The sequence below is a fragment of the Euprymna scolopes genome, chromosome 19, assembly GCF_053919585.1.
Source record: "Euprymna scolopes isolate OS-2025 chromosome 19, ASM5391958v1, whole genome shotgun sequence".
In the NCBI taxonomy this organism is placed as follows: Eukaryota; Metazoa; Mollusca; class Cephalopoda; order Sepiida; family Sepiolidae; genus Euprymna; species Euprymna scolopes.
The window spans coordinates 16,293,056-16,320,319 of record NC_136500.1 but is presented as its reverse complement, the minus strand read 5'-3'; the positions used below and the strand labels follow the sequence as shown (position 1 = coordinate 16,320,319).

Here is a 27,264-nt window from a genome sequence, read left to right as displayed (position 1 = left end):
CTTGAATGTATCTGGCTCTTATATAGATAGAGAATTGCATTAGCAGTGAGATATCTACTGGATCAATAGAAGGATCCCACCATTTTTCCAGCAGCCTTGACAACCGATTTAATGTATATGTTCCACTTAAGATCAGGAGTAAAAGTCAAACCCAGAAGCTTGTCAAAACATAAGGCCTCCCCAAGACGAGAGCCATTCATTTCAATTGATGTCAGATGGGGATCAGAGCGTTTATGATGTAAAGATAAAAGCTTGGTTTTAGATGCATTAAAAGTAACAAGCCACCTCTTTCCCCATTGTACCACTTGCTCAAGATCAGAGGAGAGAGAATCGGAGAGAACTTGGTCGTTTACAGTCTTAGATGTGCTACCATAGATAGTGTCATCAGTATAGATGTCTATGAATGATGTAAGGATGTGATTTGGAAGATCATTAATGTAGATCAGGAAAAGAATTGGGCCCAGGATGGACCCCTGAGAGACTCCAGCATTAATACTGCGAGCTTCTGATTTCTGCCCGTCAACCACTACTCTTATGAATCTATCAAACAGAAATGATTTAATAATTGAGAAGACATTTCCAGCTATACCATAGCTGGAGATCTTGTGAAGTAAACCTTTATGCCATACTCTATCAAAGGCCTTTGATATGTCAAGAGCGTTTGCCCTAGAAAGGAAGTCTCCATCGAGTGATTCACTAATCCTATGAGATATAACTGTAAGCACATCTGATGTAGATCTAGCAGAACGGAAACCATATTGAGTGTCACTAAGAAGGTTATTTTTGCTGAGATGTTTGATTACTTCTCTATTTAACACAGATTCCAGCAACTTACTTATGACGCACAGGAGACTTATTGGCCTGTACTGAAAGGGGGATGAACAATCACCTGAATTCTTAAATACAGGGCATACTGATGAGATTGTCCAGGGAGATGGGAAGCAATTCTACTTAAGACAACGTTTAAACAGTTTTGTAAGTATGGGCGCTAGTTCTGGTTGAAGTCTTTTGAGTACTATAATTGGAATATCGTCAGGGCCGGTTGCTTAGATTGGTGATATGAAATATGAAATATAAGCAAAAAAGCTGGTGATGTAAAGGAATGGGCTGAGCAGGAGTGAGTGACAGAGAACTTAATAGAGGGAATAGGGGACTGATGACCTGAAAAGTGGAGAAGGCAACAGTGGGAGTGACATTAAGAAGGAGTGAGTGACCTGAAAGAGAGGAGGTTTTAGGGAAGAAGCTGGTGATCTCAATAGGGAAGCAAAGCTCATGAAAGAAGAGGGCAAACAAGAAAGCAATCATGAAATACAAGGGGAGCAGGGTTATGAGAAAGGGGCTAGGGAATGTGGACATTAATATGGCAAAGAAGGGACGAGAAGGGAGAGAAGAAGCAAATTAAGCACTAATTTAACCATGTAGGAGACATAAAATTGATTGAGACTTAAGGAGAAGAAAGCAATGGTGGTAGGAAGGAGGGCATAAGTGGTTCATCTTAGGTGAAAGGATTTGGATGGTCATCTTAAAAAGAGAATGGGTTAATATAAAAGGAAATGGGGGGGGGGATGCTTAAAAGGGAGTCAGAAACAGATGACCATAAGTAGATATTGTTGAGTTATCTCAAGGGGAACTTCAGAATTGATATGATTGTTTTTCTGATTTTTTTTTTATTGAATTCATGTTTTATGAAAATTGCAAAATTTCAATGTCTTTTTATGTTTTTATTTTGCTTAAAATAAAAACAAGTCTCAAAAATGTAAATTTGCTCATTATTCTTATTTGGGGGGGGGGGCCTTAAAAGTGTTTTTTAATTTTTTTTTTACTATTTTGACAAAACTTGATATTTAAGATAATTTACTCACAAAGTGGTGATGCCTTTGTAAAAAAAAATTATTATTTTTTTTTTTTACAAAAATGATTTTTAGAATAAACTTGTTTTCCTCAGCAAAATTTTTCATTTTGACATTTTATTTATTATTATTTATAGTGTTTTTTTACGTTGTTATAGATTTTGCTTATTTTTATTTTTTTGTTTGTTTTTTTCCATACCAATTTAAAAATTGGTAAAAAAATATCAATTTTGTCTTTTGTTTGATTGCACAGGCTTACGAAGAAGCGAAAAAAAGGTTAGAGATTGAAACACAAGACAGACAGAAAATGATACCAAACCTGCGTAAAAAGTCCCGCAGAGAATATCTGAAGAAGCGACAAACAGATAAACTCGATGAATTGGACATGGCTATTAAAGACGAAGAATATCTTTTCGGCGATGTAAAGTAAGAAACTATTGTTATCTAACATAATTTCAAATAGGTTTTATTTAGAGAATCAATATATCAAAGTCTTGAAAGCAATAATATTGTTGGAAAAGATATGATCCTGCAATTCCCCTCTCCCAGTTGTAGGTAAAAATAGTAACTTGTGTTTAATTAATTACTCACAATAGATGTTATTCTTAAGCATAAACAGAGTACTGTTGCCACATCTGGGCTGGTGCACCAGCCATTAGACTCTCCCATCTTGACAGGATGCAAAAAAAAAAAGTTTCTAACCTAACAGGTCCCACATTGTCTGTCCAGCTCTGGCTCCTGTCATATCACCATAGTGTTGCATACCTGTGCTTATTTTATGAATACTTCCACGGAATGTGAGCTAATGAACTTACTGCTCTTCTGCCCCCCTTCATGTAAATACCCTCTTCCATCAATCCAACTATCAACAAAATCCCACCCCTTCATTCTTAAATACCCAAAGATTTTCTACTTTGATAACTTCTTTCCTTGGACCACTTGCCTTTAGAATTCTCTCTCTGCTTCCTGTTTTTTTAATCATGCCAACATGTAGAAATTTGAATGTAAGGTGAACAAATATCTTGTTGCCCAACTCCCTAATCAGGTTGTTCTTCCATTCTAGAAATCTGATTCCTATCACAGTAGCCTCATTCATTAGTGGCAATATGCTTGATTTTTTCTCATTTTCTTTTTAAAGTTTGGCCCAGAAATGGCAGTTGCACATATGCAGCTGTAACATTGTTATCCACAATTCAAGGATTTGTGATTCTTCACCATCTGAGATGACCAGAGGATAACTGATCTTGAGGGTCACTCCTTCTGAAGTACTCTGTTTGCTGAGTAGCTTCAACGCTATCATGTTACAAAAGAATTAGAATTTAAATTTTGGCTATTATCTGGAGCAATGCCAAGCAAGCAAATACCAACTTTGTTGGTATTTGTTTTGTAGTTTTAGAGTTTTAGCCGAACATGCACACACAGACAACTGCCCTTTATATAATAGATTTATACTGTTGTCAAAGACATAAAACCTTGACTTGAAACGGCAGATTATGTTCGATCGTGTCTTAACATAACCCCTACACTATAACATAGGTACACCTTCAGAAAACCCAAAATAATCAATTTTTGTTTGTTTGTTTCATTTCAGTCTGACAAAGAGAGAGAAAGCCGATCTTGAATATAAAAAGAAAGTCTTGAAATATGCAAGACAACATAAAGCAGCAAAAGAGATTGAGACTGTCGACCGCTATTACGTGCCACGAGATGATGTGGTAAGTTTGAATTGGTTTGTTTGTTTTTTTTTTTCTTAAAGAGATTCTTGATTTTTTTTGCTATTGTCATCTCAGCATCATGTGAAATCAAATCGGAAAATCAGGATTAGGTGAGTGGATTATTTTACTTCTGTAAATCAATAATAATTTTTTGTTTAACTGGAGTAATAATATCAAAGTAATTAAAGAAATTGGTGCCTGTTACAACTCCTGAAAAAAAAAATAAAGAAACATCTGTATGATGTACGTACCAGTGACGGAAAGAAAATATCATAACGTAAATACGGGGTGCGAAACTTTACAATAATTAAGACAAAAATAAATTTTATCTAAAACAAGTGACGTCACTCTAACAGAAAACGTGATGTTTGGAAAAGTATCAAGTATTTTTTGCCCACCTATTTAAATATCTCAGAAAAAAAAATTTGCTAAAGCTGACAAATTGTTTACAAATTTTTAATGAATTTTATTTTTATTTTCATTTCATGTCTTTTTTGTTTACCGAGTGACACATTATTTCATTTATAAATTCCAGTTTAAGACATTTTTATTTCTTAACTTCGCTAGAAACTGAGCACTTCTTATAAATATTTAAAAATCGATTTTGCAGTTTTTTTTTTTTTTTTTTTTTTGGATAATCAGGTACATTAGTTTCCATTCGATAATAATCCACTGGAAACATTGTAAATAAAAAGACAAAAAGAAAATATAGGGATGGAGGGGGTGGGAGGTACTGCTCATACACATGAACCCAAAACTTATATTTTCTATTTTCGGTTGTTCAAAGTAAAATCCTATTTAATTTGCCATTAAGAACTCTAATGCACACAAGTTATACATTTAGAAAGTTTATTTTCTTGTCTTTTCAACTATATAACTATTTTTAAAATTTGACCACTGGTAAAATTTTAAAAAAGAACAAAATGGTCGATAAACTACCTCTAACTAAACATGTAAGATCATTTTTTTTATATTCAATTTAAAAATAAAATTCTTTCTGGAATAAAATTAACAACAACAAAAAAAAAGTCTGATGTTTACAGCCATGCTATTGCTGCTGGTAGTGCTACTAATACTACAAGACAGTCTTACTATTAAAATGATTTTTTCTCAGGTATCATGATTTTAAACTGATAGCTACCAGAAGAGAAAACAACATACAATTATACTTTTAATAGATAAAAACAGTAAAAAGATTGTCTTATTTAATAGTGAGTGTCCGAAGAAAATCTTTTTCAAAATTTTCAATACTTGTCATGTTGAAATCTTTTTTTTTAACACAATAAAAAACAAGTGATAAAAAGTATTTTAGACACCCCAAACTATTAAAAGTGGCATCTCTTCTGATTAGATTCCAAATTTCATGACAAAATTCTTGATACAAACGAGGTACCAAGCATTTACAAATCGGGGTGGGGGGTGGGGGGAGGGGTCGTTATAAAACCTTACCAAAAACGCTGTTTTATGATGTTCATATTTTTATTGCTTTATTTGCTTAAAACTCTTAAAATATATAATGTACATTATTATTTATTAATTCATTTGAAAGTATATTCATTTCCAAACAAAATAGTTCTATTTTGAGGATTTAAAGTGCTTTGGTTTTTAAAATATGACAATTTTAGCAGAACCTCTTTGAAATCTGTGATTATCCAAAACATTTTATCATCCGTGTGCATTGCTACTTTCTCTCAAAGTGAGCCCATCTCCATAAGGTGGATCTTCTGCAATGCAGCAATGTCAACTCCAAGTCTCAATAGTTCATTGGTGTTGACTACTGTCTTTTGAGCATTGTCGATCGTTAAACCAGTGTTCACCGTTCTCATGTTCCATGAAGCAAGTTTCAAAGCAGGCTTTTCGATTGCCTTTATTTTATTTCTACGTTTATTGTCTGGTGCAGGATTTACAGACCATCTGTCAGATTTTTTCAAGTCCGAAACCTTACACACCCAGTAAAGCAGATGGCTCATGATGAAGTTACACATAACTGATCAGGGGATACTTGGATTAAGCAGGCAGTAGCTACCCAATGAAAGTATGACGCTCCCTCTTATTGACAGAAATGAGCCTCAAAACATCTGTTTTATGCCAATTTGATCCAAGGTAACTGCATCATTTCCCATGTTTTGCCACCATCTTTTGGAGGTCTAGAGTGTTCTCTCCAGAACACAGTGTTTGCGCAAGATGTTAGGGGAACAGGCTGTTGCCCATGCAGCAGGTCCCCTCTTTCGATATCGCCAGTGTTATTTAAGGGAAGGGCAGGGGCCATGCAGCTTGGACACTGATGACATTGCAGGAGGTGCCAAAGTGAAGCTGTAGTCAATGACAAAGTGTCTTATGGACTACAACTCCAGACTCACCTCTGATGGGTGAACTGTGGGAGCAGTGGTTTGAAATCAGTTTTCCTTCTCCTAAATGGTTGATCTTGCCAGACTGTCAAGCACCATCTACCCAGAACTATTGGTTTTAAGGTACTAGTTACTTGCCTAACGCACTCCCACCTTTCAGTGAAAGAAGTCAAATGAGAAGGCCAGGAGTAAAATTAGATTGTCAGAGGCTATAAATGTTAGCATACTTGGAGAGTATTTTTTAGGAGAGTGGGAGTTTGTCCCCCACTTCCACCCAAGGCAATATGACAACCATTGGATCCACTCTCTCCTACAAAGTTTATTTAATTACACTCAAAATGATACTCTTTAACTGATATTATGTTCTGTTTTTTTCTTTTAGAAACCAAATCAGACATACGTAGATGACCCAACTGAAAAAGGTCCAAACCATGAGCAGAAACGTTGGGAAGAGGAGCATCTTCATGCAGCAATGATGACATTTGGTGCCAAAAATGCCAAGGAAAAACACAAAGACAAAGTGAGAATTCTTCAAAAAGAAAACATTTTTTTTTTTTTAATTTTTGTTTTTTCTTTCTATTTGCTTGTCACTTTCTTTTTTTTTCCTTTAGTTTTTTTCTTTGTATTTTTAGGTGCATTCTATTATTTATATGCCTTTTCCTTCTGTTTTTTTTTCCTCTTTCTTTTGCTTTCCTCTCTTCTTTCTTGTTCCCTACTTTTCTTCCTTTTTTTTTTTTCATCTTTTATTAATTTTTTTTTTTTTTTTGCATTTTTCATTTTCATTTTTCTTTTTTGTTTTTCATTTTTTGTTCTTTAAAAAAAATTTTTTTTTTCTATTCTGTCTCTCTCTCTTTTTTTTTTTTTTTTTTTATCTCTGCTTCATTTAGTTCAATGTTAACTGAATTGGATTTGTCAACATGACCAAAACATAAATATTTGCTTGTTTCATCCGCAGGCTAAAAGCTATGAATTACTAATTGATGATGAGATTGAGTTTGTCCAAGCCCTGAAGATGCCCGGCTCAAAAAAAGAGGAAATGGTAAGAGACATCAAAAATGTTTTTTTTTTTTAAATACCAGTCATTTCTTTTTGTTTCTTTTATTAAGGAGGTTGAAACACAATTGTTGAGGAATTTAGCGTTTGTTCAATGTTTACTACAAACAACAAACTCTTACATATTATCTCTTCATTCATTGTTTTAATCTGAACTAATTATCACAGCTTCAATGAATTTTGAATATCATGTTTTCTTAAAATGGTGTTGCCTAATCATAAAATATGCATGAATATGATATTTATAATTTATGCAGATTTCATATTTATTATTATAGAACCGATTCTCTATTGATTATTATATTGTACCCGTAATCGTGATTTCAAAAGTTAAAAAAAAAATCTGACTTGGGTGCTATCAGCTAGAATTGAAACCAAGACATTTAGTGTCTCAGTGTTATTTGTTACCATTTGAGCTAATGACAGATGGATATCAAGATTTTAAAAATTAACCAACTTTAACATATAAATGTATATTTTGCATGCATAGAATAGCACATTAAGTTGATTTATGCCCACCAAGTTCCAAATTTTCAATTTTGACCTGTTAGAACCAAACTGAATTTGTTCCACAGGTCCAAATACCTATATATCAATTTCAAGTCTCTAGGCTAAAAAATTGAGTAGTTTGGTAGAGATCACACACACAAGGTCACTTTTATATATATATATTTCTGTATTGATAATCACTCAAAATCAAAAATGTTTGTAGAGTGGGGAGTTGTTGAGTTGAATTTTGAGATATTATTGAGTCGGCTGCGTCTGTATTCATCTGAGTTGGCTTTAAAGAAGAAAATAGGATCATCAAAATTCCAAACCAAATCCCAACATCTTCTCTCTTTTGGTCAAGATCAAAGTGTATTATCTGTTCTTCATATGCTGCACTTCCATTTCTTGTTCTCTTTCGGTGGAGGATCAGTACTTCACGACTGAGACAATTTTTTATTTTTGTACCTTTTCTCCACGTAAAAAAACGACCCTGGTGTCTAACTCTGTCCCGCGGGGAGGCATAGTAAATAGGTACAATAAAATCAACTTTATTGAACAGGAACACAGGCATGTAAAGCAAGTTTGCTTGAGAGGCAAATTTAGGCTAAAGACAATATTGAGTTGTGGAGTTCTATCTCATCTTGCTATTTCCTGGCAAAGAATGAGAATGTGTTTTTAGTTTCTTGTCTTTGGAACTGATCAGATTTATTTTGAGCGCAAATGGAAAACTGTGCATGCATAGTAGGTTCCTAATGTCTACGTCATCACGCAAGTCTGAGCTGAGATTATATGTTTTAAAAAAAAATTGTAAGTAAATGCTATGTAGTTACAGCTTTAGTTAAATTAAAAAGTGAAGATTCATAGCGAAATAAAACAGTAGTATTTTATAATATTATTTTTTTGCTAATTTCTGTTTTAAAACGAACAAAATTGTCAAAATTTGTAATTTGCTAATTAATCTATTAACTTCAAAAAATTTTTCCTTTTTTTTCTATTCCATTTATTTTTCTATTTCATCTTTTTCCTCTATGTTTAACTTTGAATGTAATATTCAAACATTAGCCAAAATATATTTAACTTCTTTATTCTTTGCATTCTTCTGTATGTGGGGGGTGGGTATACAAATATAATATGAAACACAGTTTATTTGATTATTATTATTATTATTTGTCTTAACTTTAATTTTAGGAAGAAGAGACTGAGCCAACTCTTTCTCAAGCTGAACTCAAAAAGATGACCATAGCCGAGACGCGCAAATCTCTTCCGATTTTTCCATTCCGTGAGGACTTGATGCAGGCAGTGTCAGATCATCAGGTTCTCATCATTGAAGGAGAAACTGGATCAGGAAAGACGACACAGATTCCACAGTATCTTTATGAGACGGTAAGTCTATCCCAACAGTCGATTTTACCTTCTCCCCAATTTTTCCGTTTCACAGAACATTAACAGTAACTACATGGCATTATTTTCACGTTATATTTTGTTTGTGTTATTTTTAATTATGCATTTTTATTTTTATTTTTTTGTACCAAATTTTCTTTTTACTTAGATTTTAGAAAGTCATCCTCTTTATACTGCTGTGATAACTAAACATTGCTAACCAACAGAGTATTACTGTTGTCTACCTATAGACCAAGAGTCTATCAGGCAGTGTCTATACAGTGTGATGGATGCCTGTAGGTGAAATCTGGCCAATGAGGATTAAGAACATGCACAAGAATGATGCAAAGGGTGCGTAATGGGAATCATGATGACAGGCTTAGATTTGATGACCTCAGATCGGTTAAATCTGGGCAGTATAGAGAAATGTGAGCCGATGATATGACAACATTTAAAGGAGAGACGAAAGTTGGATTAGTTGATTGAGAACAGTTTAGGAAACAAGTCAGTTGGCAAGGGAAGCTTAATTGTTAAGTTGTCTCCCTTTTGTATTAAGATAAAGAGTTTTGGGTACTTTGTTATTTTAGCGAAGCATTAAAAAACAATGATTACTACTTACTTTTTTTCTGCCAATTTCAACAATAATCCATTTTATCTGCCTACTTGTCATGTCATAATTAGTTAAATATTTCTGGAATATTACATGAAACACAAATTTCATGATTCAAGGAAAAGTGATTTCTACCATGTTTGTTTTCTCACATGTGACATGAGAAATAACTCAGTTTGTAATGTTAAAGGATTTATTAAAATCAAAACAGGTAACAAAACAAAATGAACATGACGTATAACTCATAGTTTGCGTTTTTTTTTTTTTACTTTGGAATTATTTTATATAAAAATAAGTCTTGTGGCATTTTGAATCGGTGCACGTCCACACGAATCCATCGCTTTTGCAAAGTTTTTGAGTTTCAAAAATGAATTACCTCCCCTGATAATATAAGTGCTCTTTAAGCTTTAAAGTTGCTAATTTCTTCGCAAACTATTTTCTTTAATAATTAGTTTTCTATCTTATTGTTTTTCATAATTTTTGGATATGTTCATTACAGTGACATCACAATTCAATAGATACCATTGGTTTCACTTGAAATTCAATATTTCAATTTTCGAATTTCACTACATTAATGAAGAAGAACCGACTTTTGTTCTTTGTGTTAAGCCCTTGGAGTGATCTCCTTTGTTTGTTGTTGTAATTCACTGGAAAACTGAAATGGATGTTTGAATAAATGGCTGTGTGTATATGATTAGAGTTATGTGAAGATTAAACTAGCACTAATGAAAACATGCAAGAACGTGATATAGATGGATTTGAGAGAAAGAGATATGAATAAACATCTGATCAGAGATAGATTAGGTTGAAAACCAATTTTTTAAAACTGTCCAACACATGCCAACATGTAAACTGTACATACATTAAGCCAAATATGATGGTGATTAGCGATCACTCCAAAGAGTTACTAATGTTTAAAATGTCTTCATATCTCAAAGTTAATTACATTTTGAAAAATATCATAATTGAATAAAATTGTTTTTGCGTTTCTCTACAGGGTTATTGTAAGAACCAAATGAAGATTGGTTGCACTCAGCCAAGGAGAGTGGCTGCGATGTCTGTAGCCGCTCGAGTTGCAGAAGAGATGAGCTTCAAGTTAGGAAATGAGGTGAGTCTTTGCAAAGTGATCTTTTGAAATGTGATATTGAAATTTATTTTTTAAAAATGAAAATTTATGATTCAGAGTAAAATCTGTTTTTCTTTTTTCTAATTTTGTTTTTATGGAAATTGCATCAGACGAATCGTGAAGTCATTGGATGTAAAGGGGCTAAAAAAAAAATGTTATAGTGATAAAAAGGGGGAATAATTCTAAATAAAGAAAATAAGAATTATCTCCCCTTATATATCTTTAAAGGTCAAAACTAGCTAATGGTAAGTGTTAGGTGGATAGATTCCGATGAGGAAAATAGCAATTCTTTCCCCCTTGTCAGAAACCTCGCTCATGAAATTTTAGGACAAAAGGACAAAATAAGGGAAATACAAGTTATGTGGCTGCTAAAAGTAAACTCCAGATCTAATTTCTACTCTCCTTAGATTTTCATGTAGAACTTTTCACTATGTTATTGTGAAGTAATTCCGTTCTCACCTGAAATTCTATTGGCTGTGACTGTCTGGAGAGGCTGGGTGGGTGGTTTTGATATGAAAACTTGATGAATGCATACGTGACTGTGATGTCATGCATAAAGGAGAGGAAATGCCCTCTTTTTTTGCATTTGAATTATCAGCATGTGTATGTTGAAGCCAAGCTACCTCATCCAACAACAGGATAGTCCTTGATATAAAGATTTCCAAGATTGGCCACCTTTGCTAGCACTCATTGTTCATTAGTTCAGATAAAGTAAAGTATCCAGGGCTGTTGCGTTGAAGTAAATGCATTACTTTAGGAATTGGAACTGGTTTGGAATTTTTACAATTTTATGAGTTGGACTTACTACTAGTGTGGGACGATTAATCAGAATTGGGAATCGAAAATATCTAAACTTTTTAAGGCATCAGAATTGGAAAAAATTATGCCTACATTTCAAAATGCTAGAAACGATTCTTGTAATTGTTTATTATTTGGTTTGTTTTTGTTTAAAATTTAATTTTTCATTACTGCTACTAAAGATAATATGTATTGATTTTAAACCAGAAACAAAATTAAAATCAGCAGATCACCCACACCATTGGACTTTTTACTTTCGCTAAAATATATACCTTATATCACTGGGGTTCTTACAGTAATCTAAAGAAAAGCAACTCTATAGTTAAACATTAAGTGATTTTAAAAGAATCGGAATCGGTAATTGTATCAGAATCGGTGAAAAATTTTGGAATTGTCTCATCACTAATTACTACTGCTCATACTTGAAACAACATTTACTTGGAGTGGGTTGAACTTGCTCCCATTATTGATCCTGATGAAAAGCTGACAAAACTTGATGATTTGAAGTCAACGATTAGATAATCTCTAACCATTAGCTGTTCCAATGGTGAACTCCATAGGTTGGGATTTCATATCAGTTTTTACCTTCATCAGTTTTTCTTTATTTATAACATCAGTTTTTCCAACACTGTAACTGAGCTAGAGCAATGGCTTTATAAAAAAACTTCCCTGGTTGATGACAAAGGGCAGGACTCTGTTAACACAGACATCTCATGAGGATAACTTGTGGGGAGGTGAGGGTGGGGGGGGGGATTTTGCAGCAGAAACATACCAAGTTGTTTGAGAGGAAGTGCAGTCATTGGACACAAAGAATGTGACGGTGATCAGGAGACAGAATTGAGAGCAAATGTTTCGACTATCAGCTCCACAGTCCTGTTTTAATCAAATTCTTATAAAAGAGCTTTGAGAAACACAATTATCCTATATTTTTTTATTAATATATATAAATTATTTATAGGCAGTTTATAAAAGCTAATGCAGAAATATAAGCATGATTACTGAAAAAAAACAAAACTGTTGCACCCCCCCCCCTCCATACGCACATACGTGGCATTAATTCTAGGTGGGTTGAATTAACTTCTTCTGTAGACGTATCAAGGAAATATCAAATTCACAAGTGTTCTCTAGTCACATGGTTAAGAGAGATAATGGGATGGTCAGTGGGGATGACGATATTAGGTTTTCACAGTTCTTGCAAGGAGGTGTAAACATCTTCCTACAACACCTGGTATTCTCAAATGATCATAGTTGATGTCTAATACCTATTATTAGAATTTCATAAAACTTGGAGGTAAATGCATTTTTATGAAGGGCTTCTATTATCTTTTTACCCTCTTTGCATAAAACTAAAATTAAATATAGTCAAATATTGATTTTTGATGTACACTATTTTCTTTCCATCATGGCTACATATGAGGTGCCTTCAATAAGTTTCCAGATTTTTTTTTTGTATGGGCACTTTTATTGATAGTACACACAATAAACTCTAGCCCCTTTCGAAGTAATCTCCTCTGGCTGCAATGCACTTGTACCATACCAACAACTTCTGGAAAGCCCCATGGAAGTCGTCTTGTGTGAGCGTATCAATGACCCTCATCACAGCTTCTTTCATCTCCAGTTGTTTCATAACGACAGTCTTTAAGGTTTTCCTTGAGCTTAAGGAATAACCAAAAGACACAGAAAGCTAGGTCTGGACTATAGGGAGGGTGATGCTCATCTTAGTCAAATACTTTGTGACAAGGATGGAGTTGTGGACTGCACCTTTAGGACAAACTTCGTGCAAATCTTCAGTTCCTCACGAATAATTGTGTGTATAGTTCCCACACTGATATCAAACCATGCTCTTACTGTCTCTATAGACACACGACGGTCCTTATCGATGAAATCCTTTATTTGGTTAATCAACTCTGATGTTCTGATTTCCTTACTCCTCCCACACCTCTCATCATCCCTCACAGACTCCCTGCCTTCCTGAAATCTCTTATGCCACTCAAAAAACTGATGCTTGATTCATGCAAGATGGTCCAAAAGCAGTTTGAAGCATTCCATACGTTTTTGTGGCATATTTTCCAAATTTAAAACAGAATTTTATTGCATATCGTTCTTCTAAAGTGTCCTCACGTCCAGATTGCATTTTTGAAATTAACCAACTGTGACAATCAGGCTTTAGTAAGGGGCATTCCAATTTCTTCTGTAGCTGTCCATTTGAACCTGAAATCATAAAAATTGATCAGTCATCTCATAAAATGTATGGTAGTAGCATACTGAATTTTCAAGAGCCTGACAATCTTAAATGCCTATACAAAAACAGTCTGAAAACTTATTGAAGGCAAATTCATTTATAGCTTGAAGTCATTTAATTTTAAATCTTTATCTATCTATTGATAGCTCAAACGGTACAGAACACAGCTGGAGCTCTAAGTGTTTTGGTTTCAATTTTAGCTGATGGCACCCAAGTTATTTTTTTTTAAACTTTTGAAATCAGTATTAATAAATAAAGAATTGACTTTAATAATAAATATGAAGTCTGCTTGAATTAAAATATAATATTTAAGTGTATTTTTTGACCGGTAAGATCAAGTGCCCCTGCTAGTGCTAAAATAAATCGGAAAATAAATATTGAAATATAGAATAACCATTCAAATCCTTAATTAGAAACCGAATGATTACATCAGGTTTCTAATTAAGGGTTTCAATGTCATCATGGTTGGTTATTTTGCTTTCCTTTTTCTGATTTTTCTGGACACGATTTTTGGGACTATGAATAGTCGCACATATGCAAGATCCAGGATATATATCTCTATATTATGTTTTTTATGTGTAAACACATCATGGTCCATTCAGCATATGGACTTTTTTTTATTCAATTTTCACCCCAAACAAGGCACAGTGCTACTTTGATATAGGGGCTTACTATCAGGGACATAAGTTGCAGGAATATTATGAAGGGAGATGAGTAGTAAAATGTTTTGTTTTTTTTTTAATCAATTTTCACCCCAAACAAGGCACAGTGCCACTTTGATGTAGGGGGCTACTATCGGGGGCATAAGTTGCTGGGGCATTATGAAGGGAGATGAGTAGCAAGATGTTTGTTCACATTACACTTGAACTTCTGCATATCAGTACAGTTGGGAAAGCAGAATCTCGGAAGGGAGTTCCAAAGTCTTGCAGTTCTGGAAAAGAAACTATTAAAGTAAAAGGCTTTCTTACACCTAGGGATCTCTACTGTAAAGAGGTGGGACTTAGTTGCTTGTCGAGTTTGTCGGGAGTAGTCACGTCGAGGAGGTATAAGTGCTTGTAGTTCGTCAGAGCATTCACCATTAAAGTATTTGTAGAACAGGCAGAATGATGCAACATTTCTTCGATGGGACAGAGACTGAAGCCTAGATGACAGTTCAGGACCTATCAGGTTGGTGACTCTTTTGAACCCTGTCCAGGAGTGAGAGACAAGTAGCAGATGCACCAGCCCAAATGTGACAACAGTATTCCATACATGGACGAATGGTGGTCTTATAGAGGTACAGGATACTTTCAGGCGTAAGTAGTTTTCTAGCACAGTAGAGACAGCCCACCTTCTTTGCAGCAGCCTTGGCAATGTATCTATTCCAGTTCATGTTCCCTGTAAACGTTAGGCCGAGGAGTTTAAAAGAAGTACTTTCAGGTAATGTGTTCTTGGCCATTGCTATTGGTGGTAGAGAAGGTTTCTTGTTCTTATTGAAGGGAACAAGCTTAGTCTCTGCAGCATTGAATGTGACCATCCATTTTTGTCTCCATTCCACTACAGATTGGAGGTCATCCTCTAGTGTTTCTGCCATTTTCTTAAATATGTTCAATTTTTTTCCCCTCGTGCCTGTTATAGAGAGCGGTGTCATCGGCAAATATACCCATCTGCAAAACAATTTTATCAGGGAGGTCATTTATGAATATCAGGAATAATAAAAATCCAAGGATAGACCCCTGAGGTACTCCCACATTTCTATCATATTGTTTAGATGTACGACCGTTGAGGACAACTTGGATTTTTCTCTTACTTAAGAAGGATTTAATTACATTATGTATTCTTCCAGTGATACCATATGATCTAATTTTCCTCAGAAGATCATCGTGCCATACCCTGTCAAAAGCCTTAGATATATCGAGGGCTACCACTCTACCCTCCCCTGTTTTGTCCAGTGAATGATATATACGTTCAGAGATGTCTGTTCACATTACACTTGAACTTCTGCATGTCAGTACAGTTGGGAAAGCAGAATCCCAAAAGGGAGTTCTAAAGTCTAGCAGTTCTAGGGAAGAAACTATTGGAGTAGAAGGTTTTCTTACACCTACGGATCTCTACTGTGTAGGAGTGGGATTTAGTTGCTTGTCGGGTTTGTCACATTGAGGGGGTACAAGTGCTTGTAGTTTGTCAGAGCATTCACCATTAAAATACTTTTAGAACTGACAGAGGGATGCAAGATTTCATCAATGGGACAGAAGCTGAAGCTTAGATGACAATTCAGGACCCATCAGGTTGGCGACTCTTTTGAACCCTGTCCATGAGTGAGAGACAAGTAGCAGTTACACAAGTCCAAATGTGACAACAATATTTCATACATGGGTGAATGGTGGATTTTTTTGAAAAGTGAATTAAGACATGGTTATTGGAATCTAATATTGTATTGTTTATATATATATATATATATATATATATATATATATATATATATATATATATATATATATATATATATATATATACCTGTATGTTATTAAAAAAAAATAATTTATTACATATGTTTATTTTTAGGTTGGCTACAGTATTAGGTTTGAAGATTGTACATCTGAGAGGACAATCCTGAAATACATGACTGATGGCATGTTACTTCGAGAATTTCTTAGTGAACCCGACTTGGCCAGTTACAGGTAAAATATTTCTTCTTTCTCTCTCTCTATCGTTCTTTTCCACTCCTCCCATCTATCTCTTTCTATCTCTCTCTCTTTCTCTTTCTCTGTATGCTACAAGACAATTGTAACCACATCCTCAGCCATTCCATCGGGTTGTATTTAAGTCTTTTCTATTGCATCCTCTGAATACAGTAACTTACTCTTTTTTTCATGTCACAGGCCAAAATATTAAAAATGGCTTGGAGGTGTTTTATACTGTTCTGCTCATAAGCTTTGCTTTTTAGTGAAACTGGTTCTCCAAAACCTCGTTTTTTAAAATCATTTTCTGAACAAAAATAAAAATCACCACACTATTTTCACACATTTCCATTTTTGTAACTTTTTCCTGAATATTTTTATGTTTTCTATAAGAGCTCCGTGGATTGGATTAAAGACTTTGGTGGGCCGGATCTGGCCCGCGGTCTATAGTTTGGAGACACCTGAACTAGAGCAAAGAATACCTTCAACTGTGTTGTATCAGAAACTTGATATTAGTTGATTTTGGGATGCCTTATGTGCTTGGTGTTGGTTTGGCATGCCACCTGCTAAATCAATTTGATAAGATGCATAGCTGTACCCCAGGCACAAGGGTACATGGAAAACCTGACTTGAGTTTATACAAAGTGACTTTACTGCTTACAACATGACTGGTATCAACCTTTTTGGATCGAATTGTATGGAGAGTAGACTCAAGATGTTACCTGGTGTTGATCACCTCGGTCTGTGACACTTTTAATACTATAACTGGGTGATGGTGATGATTATGTCTGTGACATAATTAATTTTTTTTTTTCATTTTATTTTTTTAACATTTTTCTTTAACTACTTTAATACATTTCTTTGGAGTTGTAAGCCATTTTAGTTTCAGAAGAGAAGAGAAATGTTGATTCAAATAAAATGGTAATATCAGAGAAATTTTTAATTTTAAAAGCTTACTGATGAAGAATAGTTTCCCATTTCGATAGCCAATCTGTAGAAGTTTTGAATTGTAAAAGTTTGCAGACGAAGAGTCCTTCTCATGTGGACACAATATTATGTGTAAGAATTCGTAAAGATCTAGTATGTTTTATTGAGTGATTCCGGTTTCTGATTGGTCGATAGCAGAGCATCATTGATTGGTCAGTTCCTATCACCAATGACTTTCAAATTTTTATAATCATACTCTAATTACTATACCAAAAATATTGCAACAATTTCTCAATCTACTGGAAATAAAGTCTTATTCATTAAATTTTTTTTTTTTTAAGTGGTTTTAATCATTACACATTATATACAATTACATTTTTAATCATTACATAATTACAATTAGGTATTAAAAAAGATTTTTAAAAAAAGGGTGTTATTTATGCTGCATCCTGTATATTGAATTTGCAGCAGTGACGACACAGTACATAAAGTATATACAACAATATCATTTTGTCTTTAAACTAGTATTTGGAAATAGAATGACTCAAGTAGCATAGTGATCTGACAGGCTTTGCAGGTGAGTGCTTGTAAAGCAAACTGACAATGATAGCAAATGACAAACATCTATGTGCCTCAAAAAGTATACCAGACAAAGAGAGAGTTTCATTCTAGTTTTCCTGCATGAACATAATGAGATTATAAACTGTCGTGTTGTTAGTTGGTACAAAAATGTATTTCCAAGTGAAGATAACTCTAGCCCTACATTTCCATTTCTTCTTCTATTGCTCTCTTTCTCTTTCGCAAAGTCCTAACTTTCTTTCTCTCTCTCCTTATAGTCTCTCTTTCTGAACCGAGATAATTATCATCTCTGCCTCAACAATTTTGATATTTTTATGTGCCCATGAAATTAAAATTACATAAGGTAGTTAATTCGATGAAATAAAAAAAAAAAAAAACAACAAAATGCCAAAACAAAAATCCTTTTTTTTTTTCCTGTTAAATATCTTCTATTGCAACCTGATATTTATATTTTTTCGATATGTGAAAGATTTATCTCCCTCCTCACTTCCAAGAGCATACACTGACTCTTCAGATTCCTATTTTAATTTTTTTTTTTCTTTTTCAGTGTAATTATTGTAGATGAAGCTCATGAACGGACCCTTCATACAGACATTTTGTTTGGTTTGGTTAAAGATGTTGCTCGTTTCCGACCAGAATTAAAACTCCTTATTTCCAGTGCAACACTTGACGCCCAGAAATTTTCAGAGGTCAGTTTTAAGGGGGGTATTTTTATTTTTTAATCATTCATTATTTTTTGGAGGTAAGGGAGGATTATGTTTTGTTATTTAATTTTCTTTCTCCAGAAATGTGAGTATTTGCTAATTTGGGCAGAAATCCTCATTTTTTTTTTTTTTTTTAAATGGGGGAGAAAAGCAGCAATTTGATAGATTTGTTATTATACTTTGAGGAAACTTGATATTCCCCCGACGATATATGAAATGTTTAATTCTATTTCTAATTTATTTAATATTTTAATTTTTAATTTACTATGGTTTATTATTATTCATTAAATTACATTTTGATATTCATATGTTTATCTTTTATTTAGTTTAATATATATGCCTTAATTACTTTGAATGAATGTCTTTTATTTATTTTATTGTAATATTATGTTTGTTTTTGTTCAGATTTTCATTTCTCTTTTATTTCAATTCTTGGTCTTTTTTTAATCTTATTTTCATGAAGAGCGAGGCTGATTTCCCATTTCCTCTGAAACTGTCAGTATCAATGAATAATCTAAATTTTACTGTATAATATATATAATAAATATGTGCATATATATATATATATATATATATATATATATATGTATATGGTATTAGTGCATTTTGTGAACCGGGCCTATGTAAGTGTCCGCTTAGTATAGTACGGAACCTGATGTAAGCCACCGAAGTATGACAACCGCTGGTCAAACTGATCAGCCAATCAGAAACTGATAATAAACATGAACACCATTGTCCAATGAGAAACTACATAATTAGCAGACGACTTTTAATAAATTTTGAAGAAAAAAATGTTTACATTCTAAAAGTTTATTAAACAATTTTTGTTTCTTAAAACTTTCCTTAAAATTATCTTGCAAAAAAATATTTGAAAGTTTCACTTAAAAAAAAATTACAAATAAAACACTTTTACGGTAGTTTTTTTTTTTTATTGTTTTTTATTTATTTTTTCGTTAAATCTTGTTGCTTCCTACCATTACCAATTGGTAATAAAAAGAAATTAATTTTTAATCATAAGAAAAAAAATTAAAACTTAGCGTAGGTTGTTATAATTTTATATTTTTGCTTTTCATTTTTAATTATTTTTTTTTTAATTGTAATTCATATACAATGAATGTTGTTATTTTCTGTTTTGTAGTGTTTGTAAGATTTGATCGGCAATGCTTAGCATAATCTGGTAGTTTATGTACGGTTACATTGTATGGCCAATATACATACTATATAAGGTCCTAAAATAATGAATAAATAAAATAAAATATTTATATAAAAACAACCAAACAAAGCCTCTTCAACAACAACAAAAAATACTACTTCTGATGACGATCATGCAATCGAAAGTGTTTGAGAAAAAAATGGCCAACATAAGATCACTCGGTTCCATAGTACATAATTTACCAGCAGATACTAAAAGAATTGTTTGCTAAATCAGAAGAATTGCCAGAAAAAATTTTTAAATTAAAACTGTCGTATTGAACCAGGTATGATTGGATGGAGGTATATATAACTCAATGATATTTTATTTTTATTTCAGTTTTTTGATGATGCTCCCATTTTCCGAATTCCTGGAAGACGATTCCCTGTTGATCTTTTCTACACCAAAGTAAGTTTATTCTCCTCCTTCCCAACAAACCTTTTTTCACTCCTTTACTAAATTCATTTGTTTAATTCAGATAACCGATGACATTTTATCGCCAGTTAAAGATGTTTTTAATATAATACTGTAATTCAATATATTAAATATAAAATATCTAATCAAATCACATAGTGCAAAATTAACACATAAAAATGAACAGTTAATGAAACAATTGTCTGTTTAATTTTGATTATTTATTTATTTAATGTATTTGCTTGAAGCATTGTTTGATCTGTATATAAAAGAAATTTAAGTTTTGTACAATGCAAAGATATAACAGACAGATATTAACTAAAGCTAATTAATATATGATAGTGGAACAAGCTATACAGTTTTGCCTTTATTGATCCAATATATATATAAACTTGAGTCCTTGTACCGGAAAAATATCCAGTAAATAAAACGTTTAATAAATCGTTATTCTTTTGCATTTTCTTTTTGCATTTCCATACACCAAACATGTATATAAATATCACTAAAACATCCACTGGGTCATAAGCTTCATTTCGGTACCTTACTTGCCTGGGTGGGTTGCCTTTAGGCCAAGATAAACCACGTCTCTCTCTCTCTCCCTCTCTCATACACACACATACACACACACACACACTAAATCAAACTTACTAAGGGAGATAATAACTGCCGGTGAATACCGGAAAAATATCCAGTAAATTAAACGTTGTTTAGTAAATCGTTATTTTTATCCTTTTTTTTTTGCATTTCCATACACCAAACATGGATATAAATATCACTAAAACATCCGTTGCGTCATAAGCTTCATTTTTTTTTTTTTTTTTTTTTTTTTTTTTTTTACAAAGGCATCACCACATTATCAAGGCCCAGAGGCCACTCAAGGATAAGGGTTAAAGAGTGTACAGTAGAAGTTGGTCAATATAGTAATCATTAGTAATGAAAATTTGGTAAATTTAATAACTTATATGGAACGGCTCATCAAGAACTTATTTACTTTAGACTTGAACAAAACCATATTGTAGTCAGCCGGAAAGCAGGAAAACGGAAGACAATTCCACAGGCGTGCAGTTCTAAGAAAGAAGCTTTGTTCATGGAATCTACGTTTAGGTTTAGGCACAGATAAAGAGTGGGGGAAATTATTGATAGTGTTTACAGCTAGACGAGTGTTTCTTGTGAAAGTTTGGCGAGGGGGGACCATAGATTGAAGCTCAGTTGAACACTTTCCATGAAAATAACGATACATCAGAGACAAACTCGCAACATCTCTTCTGTGAGATAGAGGTTGCAAGGAGGAGAAAAGGACATCTCCTACGAGGCTACGAAGTCTATTTTGAACTCTATCAAGGCAGGACAAGTTCTTTCTAGCAGCTCCTGCCCAGATGTGGCAACAGTATTCCATCTTTGGACGTACCTGGCTCTTATATAGATAGAGAATAGCATCAGCAGTGAGATATCTACTGGATCGATAGAAAGATCCCACCATTTTTCCAGCGGCCTTGGCAACAGATTTGATATACGTGTTCCATTTAAGATCAGGAGTAATGGTCAAGCCCAGAAGCTTGTCAAAACTTGAGGCCTCCTGAAGACGAGAGCCATTCATTTCAATTGATGACAAATGTGGATTAGAATGTTGATGATGTAAAGAGAGAAGCTTGGTTTTAGATGCATTAAAAGTAACCAGCCACTCCTTTCCCCATTGTACTACGTGCTCAAGATCAGAGGAGAGAGAATTGGAGAGAACTTGCTCGTTTACTGTCTTAGATGTGGTACCATAAATGGTAGTGTCGTCAGCATAAATGTCTACAAATGATGTAAGGATATGATTTGGAAGATCATTAATGTAGATCAGGAAAAGAGTTGGGCCCAGGATGGATCCCTGAGGGACACCGGCATTAATATTGTGAGCTTCTGATTTTTGCCCCTCAACTACTACTCTTATGAATCTATCAGAAAGAAATGATTTAATAATTGAGAAGACTTTTCCAGCTATACCATAGCTAGCGATCTTATGAAGTAAACCTTTATGCCATACCCTATCAAAGGCTTTAGATATGTCAAGAGCAATTGTCCTAGAAAGATTGCCACCGTCGAGAGATTTGCTAATCCTATGCGATATAACTGTAAGGACATCTGCTGTAGATCTAGCAGAACGGAAACCATATTGAGTGTCACTAAGAAGGTTATTTTTGTTGAGATGTTTGATTACTTCTGTATTTAATACAGATTCTAGCAACTTACTCATGACGCACAGGAGACTTATTGGCCTGTACTGAGAGGGGGATGAGCGATCACCTGAATTCTTAAATACAGGGCATACTGATGAGATTTTCCAGGGAGATGGGAAACTATTCTCCTTAAGACAACGTTTAAACAGTTTTGTAAGTATGGGCGCTAGTTCAGGTTGAAGTTTTTTGAGTACTATAATTGGAATACCATCAGGGCCAGTTGCTTTACTGGAATCAAGGTTTTTGATTAGCTTGGCAACATCACGTACAGATATACGTATATCACATAGCGTGTTTTCTGATACAAGAGGAAATATTGGGGGTTGGCGGTCTTGGTCGCAAAGGGTAGAATTAGCTGCAAAGTTCTTGACAAAGAGTTTGGCTTTGTCTGATGCTGACGAGATTACCTCAGATCCATTGATAATAGTTGGGATGGAGCACACGCTTCTGTTCAGGATTCTGTTTGCTATTTGCCAAAACTGGTGGGAACCAAGCCGCTGCTCAGCTACTTTGGACTTAACAGATTGAGCATACAACTCTCTTGCGTTCCTTATTACTTTCTTACAATGGTTGCTGGCAGTCCTGAAAACGGCTTTAGTTTCCATACATCTATTACGTTTGAAGCAGTGGAAAAAGTGATTTCTGTGCGCAATGGCAGCAGCACATTCTGGAGAGAACCATGGCTGGCTGTTAGGTTTTTGCTGAAATTTTTTAGAGGGTATGAAATGGTCAATACCTACAATTAACCATTCAGTTAGGTCTAATACTATAGAGGACACATCCTTTTTAAACATGGAATGCAGAGGTAGATCAGATATAAATGTACGGAAGCTATCCCAGTCAGCCTTAGTGTATCGATATACTGTACGATGAAGAGGTACGTCTGGGGACTTATTACATTTCATTTTTATCTTAATTGATACAACAGAGTGGTCGGAAGATCCAAGAGGCGACAGAACAGAAACTGAACATAGTTCAGGGCAAGTTGTGAGAAAAAGGTCTAGTAGGCTCGCATACTGGCCGTCATTATCGGGCACACGGGTAGGTTCCTGAACAATCTGAGTGAGGTCATAGGCAATGGAGAAATCATGACAGAACCTCCCCTCATCATCGGTCTTGTTTGAGTGGGTCAACCATTCGACGTTGTGAACATTGAAGTCTCCACATACGTGAATGTTAGCTGAAGGATAAGTAGAAAGGACTTGGTCAATTTTCTCAGATATGCTTTGAAAGATAGTAACTCCGCTGTTGTGGGGGCGATAGAGAGTAAATATAAATGCAGTAGTGTGAGCTAAAGCAACCCGGAAGCACATATAAGGTAAGTTAGGATCTTCCCTGGAGATGTCCCTCCCACATGGAAAGCTATCTTTAATATAGGCACATATTCCATGCCCATGGCGATCTTGGGGGTCAGATTTAGAAGTTAAGTTAGAGTATCCTGTAATTGCAAACTCATCAAGGGAAATAGCCTGTCCAATGCCAGTTTCACTTAAAAATAAAAGGTCTGGTTTAGTCTCCTGTAATTGGGTTTCAACCTCTGGAAGGTTAGAACGTAGACCCCTGATGTTGGAGAAGGAGACATAGTAGTAGGGGTCTACGTTGGAAGTTGGAGAACCGGGTTTAATCGTGTATTTTTTCTTGAAACTTGTCATGATGAAATTTTGGAATTTGTGGACTAGGTCGACAGATTTACTTAGAGCAGGACAGAGAGGGGAAACTAAGAGAGAAAAAGAAACGAAGAATTTTTTTTTTTTTTTTTTTTTGTACCACATGATAAGGTAAAGCCGTAACAATTACCCACTAGTATGGCATCGAGAGGCCCCACCAGAAGCTACTGCATGGTCCAGATTCCATTCACCAAATGGCAATACAGCAGCCCCAGTACTTTGCACCTGCTGATAGGACAGCCTCCTTAGTGGTTAATCCAAGGTTCGGGTCCCTGACTATCAGGCGGATAACGTCAGCCCAGACAAAACGTTTACCTCCAGCACCCTTACTAGTGACATGGCTACAAGGATAGACATAGAAACAGAAAATTTCCACCAACTCTGCCAACTGTTCGCGCAAAAATACTGCCAACCTAGAAAACAGCTTTTTCTTCTCCCTTTGTCAGAAAAATCACTCATTTAAAAATGAGGACTGAGGGACAAATAAGAAGAAGCGAGAGTAACAGGAGCTGCCGATAACGCATCCACAATGCGTTTTCTACTCTCCATTAAAAAAAAAAAAAAAAAAAAAAAAAAAAAAAAAAAAAAAATAAACAAATAAAAAATAAAAAATAACTATTAAGTATTGTACTTAATAAAAGTCCAACGGACCTGTTTAAGGGAAAGTATGGTGATAGATTCCCCTCCCACGAACTAAAAATGAGTACAATTAGGTAATCTATTTTTGCAATCAACTCGGTAGATAAATAAACATTTATGGACGAGAAAAAAAAAAAAAAAAAAAAAAAAAATTAAAGCTAGCATTTAATACAACAGAAATACATAAATTAAATACTGAAATAAAATGTAGTTATTAATATTTGAATCTTAAAATAAAAAGTGCGAATTAATAGAGAAAATCACTTATCACAACAACGCATTCCGTCTCCAAACTAGTGAAGAATTTAACTTTTAATAGCGTTCAGAAGATTTTTTTTTTAAATTAACCGTTAAGAGAAAGCGTGATTTTATTCTGAACTTTAACTAATCACGTTTTAAGCAACTTATGATATAAAACAAAATCGGATGGGGGGGGGGGTTTCTTCCGAAGGTTAGTTGGTGACGTTATAAGTAATTGCGAGATAAGATGGGAGCCAGAAATTAGGGGTGGGGGACTGAAAATGATAATATAATGGATTGATTATACAATATTTAAGATCAACTTGGTAGATAAACATTTATGGACGAGAAAAAAAAAAAAAAAAAAAAAAAAAAAAAAAAAAAAAAAAAAAAATTAAAGCTAGCATTTAATACAACAGAAATACATAAATTAAATACTGAAATAAAATGTAGTTATTAATATTTGAATCTTAAAATAAAAAGTGCGAATTAATAGAGAAAATCACTTATCACAACAACGCATTCCGTCTCCAAACTAGTGAAGAATTTAACTTTTAATAGCGTTCAGAAGATTTTTTTTTTAAATTAACCGTTAAGAGAAAGCGTGATTTTATTCTGAACTTTAACTAATCACGTTTTAAGCAACTTATGATATAAAACAAAATCGGATGGGGGGGGGGGTTTCTTCCGAAGGTTAGTTGGTGACGTTATAAGTAATTGCGAGATAAGATGGGAGCCAGAAATTAGGGGTGGGGGACTGAAAATGATAATATAATGGATTGATTATACAATATTTAAGATCAACTTGGTAGATAAACATTTATGGACGAGAAAAAAAAAAAAAAAAAAAAAAAAAAAATTAAAGCTAGCATTTAATACAACAGAAATACATAAATTAAATACTGAAATAAAATGTAGTTATTAATATTTGAATCTTAAAATAAAAAGTGCGAATTAATAGAGAAAATCACTTATCACAACAACGCATTCCGTCTCCAAACTAGTGAAGAATTTAACTTTTAATAGCGTTCAGAAGATTTTTTTTTTAAATTAACCGTTAAGAGAAAGCGTGATTTTATTCTGAACTTTAACTAATCACGTTTTAAGCAACTTATGATATAAAACAAAATCGGATGGGGGGGGGGTTTCTTCCGAAGGTTAGTTGGTGACGTTATAAGTAATTGCGAGATAAGATGGGAGCCAGAAATTAGGGGTGGGGGACTGAAAATGATAATATAATGGATTGATTATACAATATTTAAGATCAACTTGGTAGATAAACATTTATGGACGAGAAAAAAAAAAAAAAAAAAAAAAAAAAAAAATTAAAGCTAGCATTTAATACAACAGAAATACATAAATTAAATACTGAAATAAAATGTAGTTATTAATATTTGAATCTTAAAATAAAAAGTGCGAATTAATAGAGAAAATCACTTATCACAACAACGCATTCCGTCTCCAAACTAGTGAAGAATTTAACTTTTAATAGCGTTCAGAAGATTTTTTTTTTAAATTAACCGTTAAGAGAAAGCGTGATTTTATTCTGAACTTTAACTAATCACGTTTTAAGCAACTTATGATATAAAACAAAATCGGATGGGGGGGGGGTTTCTTCCGAAGGTTAGTTGGTGACGTTATAAGTAATTGCGAGATAAGATGGGAGCCAGAAATTAGGGGTGGGGGACTGAAAATGATAATATAATGGATTGATTATACAATATTTAAGATCAACTTGGTAGATAAACATTTATGGACGAGAAAAAAAAAAAAAAAAAAAAAAAAAAAAATTAAAGCTAGCATTTAATACAACAGAAATACATAAATTAAATACTGAAATAAAATGTAGTTATTAATATTTGAATCTTAAAATAAAAAGTGCGAATTAATAGAGAAAATCACTTATCACAACAACGCATTCCGTCTCCAAACTAGTGAAGAATTTAACTTTTAATAGCGTTCAGAAGATTTTTTTTTTAAATTAACCGTTAAGAGAAAGCGTGATTTTATTCTGAACTTTAACTAATCACGTTTTAAGCAACTTATGATATAAAACAAAATCGGATGGGGGGGGGGGTTTCTTCCGAAGGTTAGTTGGTGACGTTATAAGTAATTGCGAGATAAGATGGGAGCCAGAAATTAGGGGTGGGGGACTGAAAATGATAATATAATGGATTGATTATACAATATTTAAGATCAACTTGGTAGATAAACATTTATGGACGAGAAAAAAAAAAAAAAAAAAAAAAAAAAAATTAAAGCTAGCATTTAATACAACAGAAATACATAAATTAAATACTGAAATAAAATGTAGTTATTAATATTTGAATCTTAAAATAAAAAGTGCGAATTAATAGAGAAAATCACTTATCACAACAACGCATTCCGTCTCCAAACTAGTGAAGAATT

General features: G+C 33.7%; 1 protein-coding gene across 1 annotated transcript in view; it reads left to right on the top strand.

Annotated features, from left to right (window-relative positions):
• LOC145303448 (pre-mRNA-splicing factor ATP-dependent RNA helicase DHX16-like) overlaps nucleotides 1–27,264 on the top strand; it is a 73,099-nt gene that overhangs the window by 12,250 nt on the left and 33,585 nt on the right. Inside the window, exons 5-13 of the mRNA XM_080144782.1 lie at nucleotides 2,104–2,276; nucleotides 3,442–3,565; nucleotides 6,296–6,433; nucleotides 6,869–6,952; nucleotides 8,644–8,838; nucleotides 10,443–10,553; nucleotides 16,156–16,271; nucleotides 18,325–18,466; nucleotides 20,013–20,081. Of these exons, the coding sequence (XP_080000908.1) occupies nucleotides 2,104–2,276; nucleotides 3,442–3,565; nucleotides 6,296–6,433; nucleotides 6,869–6,952; nucleotides 8,644–8,838; nucleotides 10,443–10,553; nucleotides 16,156–16,271; nucleotides 18,325–18,466; nucleotides 20,013–20,081 (1,152 nt within the window). The remainder of the gene's footprint in view (nucleotides 1–2,103; nucleotides 2,277–3,441; nucleotides 3,566–6,295; nucleotides 6,434–6,868; nucleotides 6,953–8,643; nucleotides 8,839–10,442; nucleotides 10,554–16,155; nucleotides 16,272–18,324; nucleotides 18,467–20,012; nucleotides 20,082–27,264) is intronic.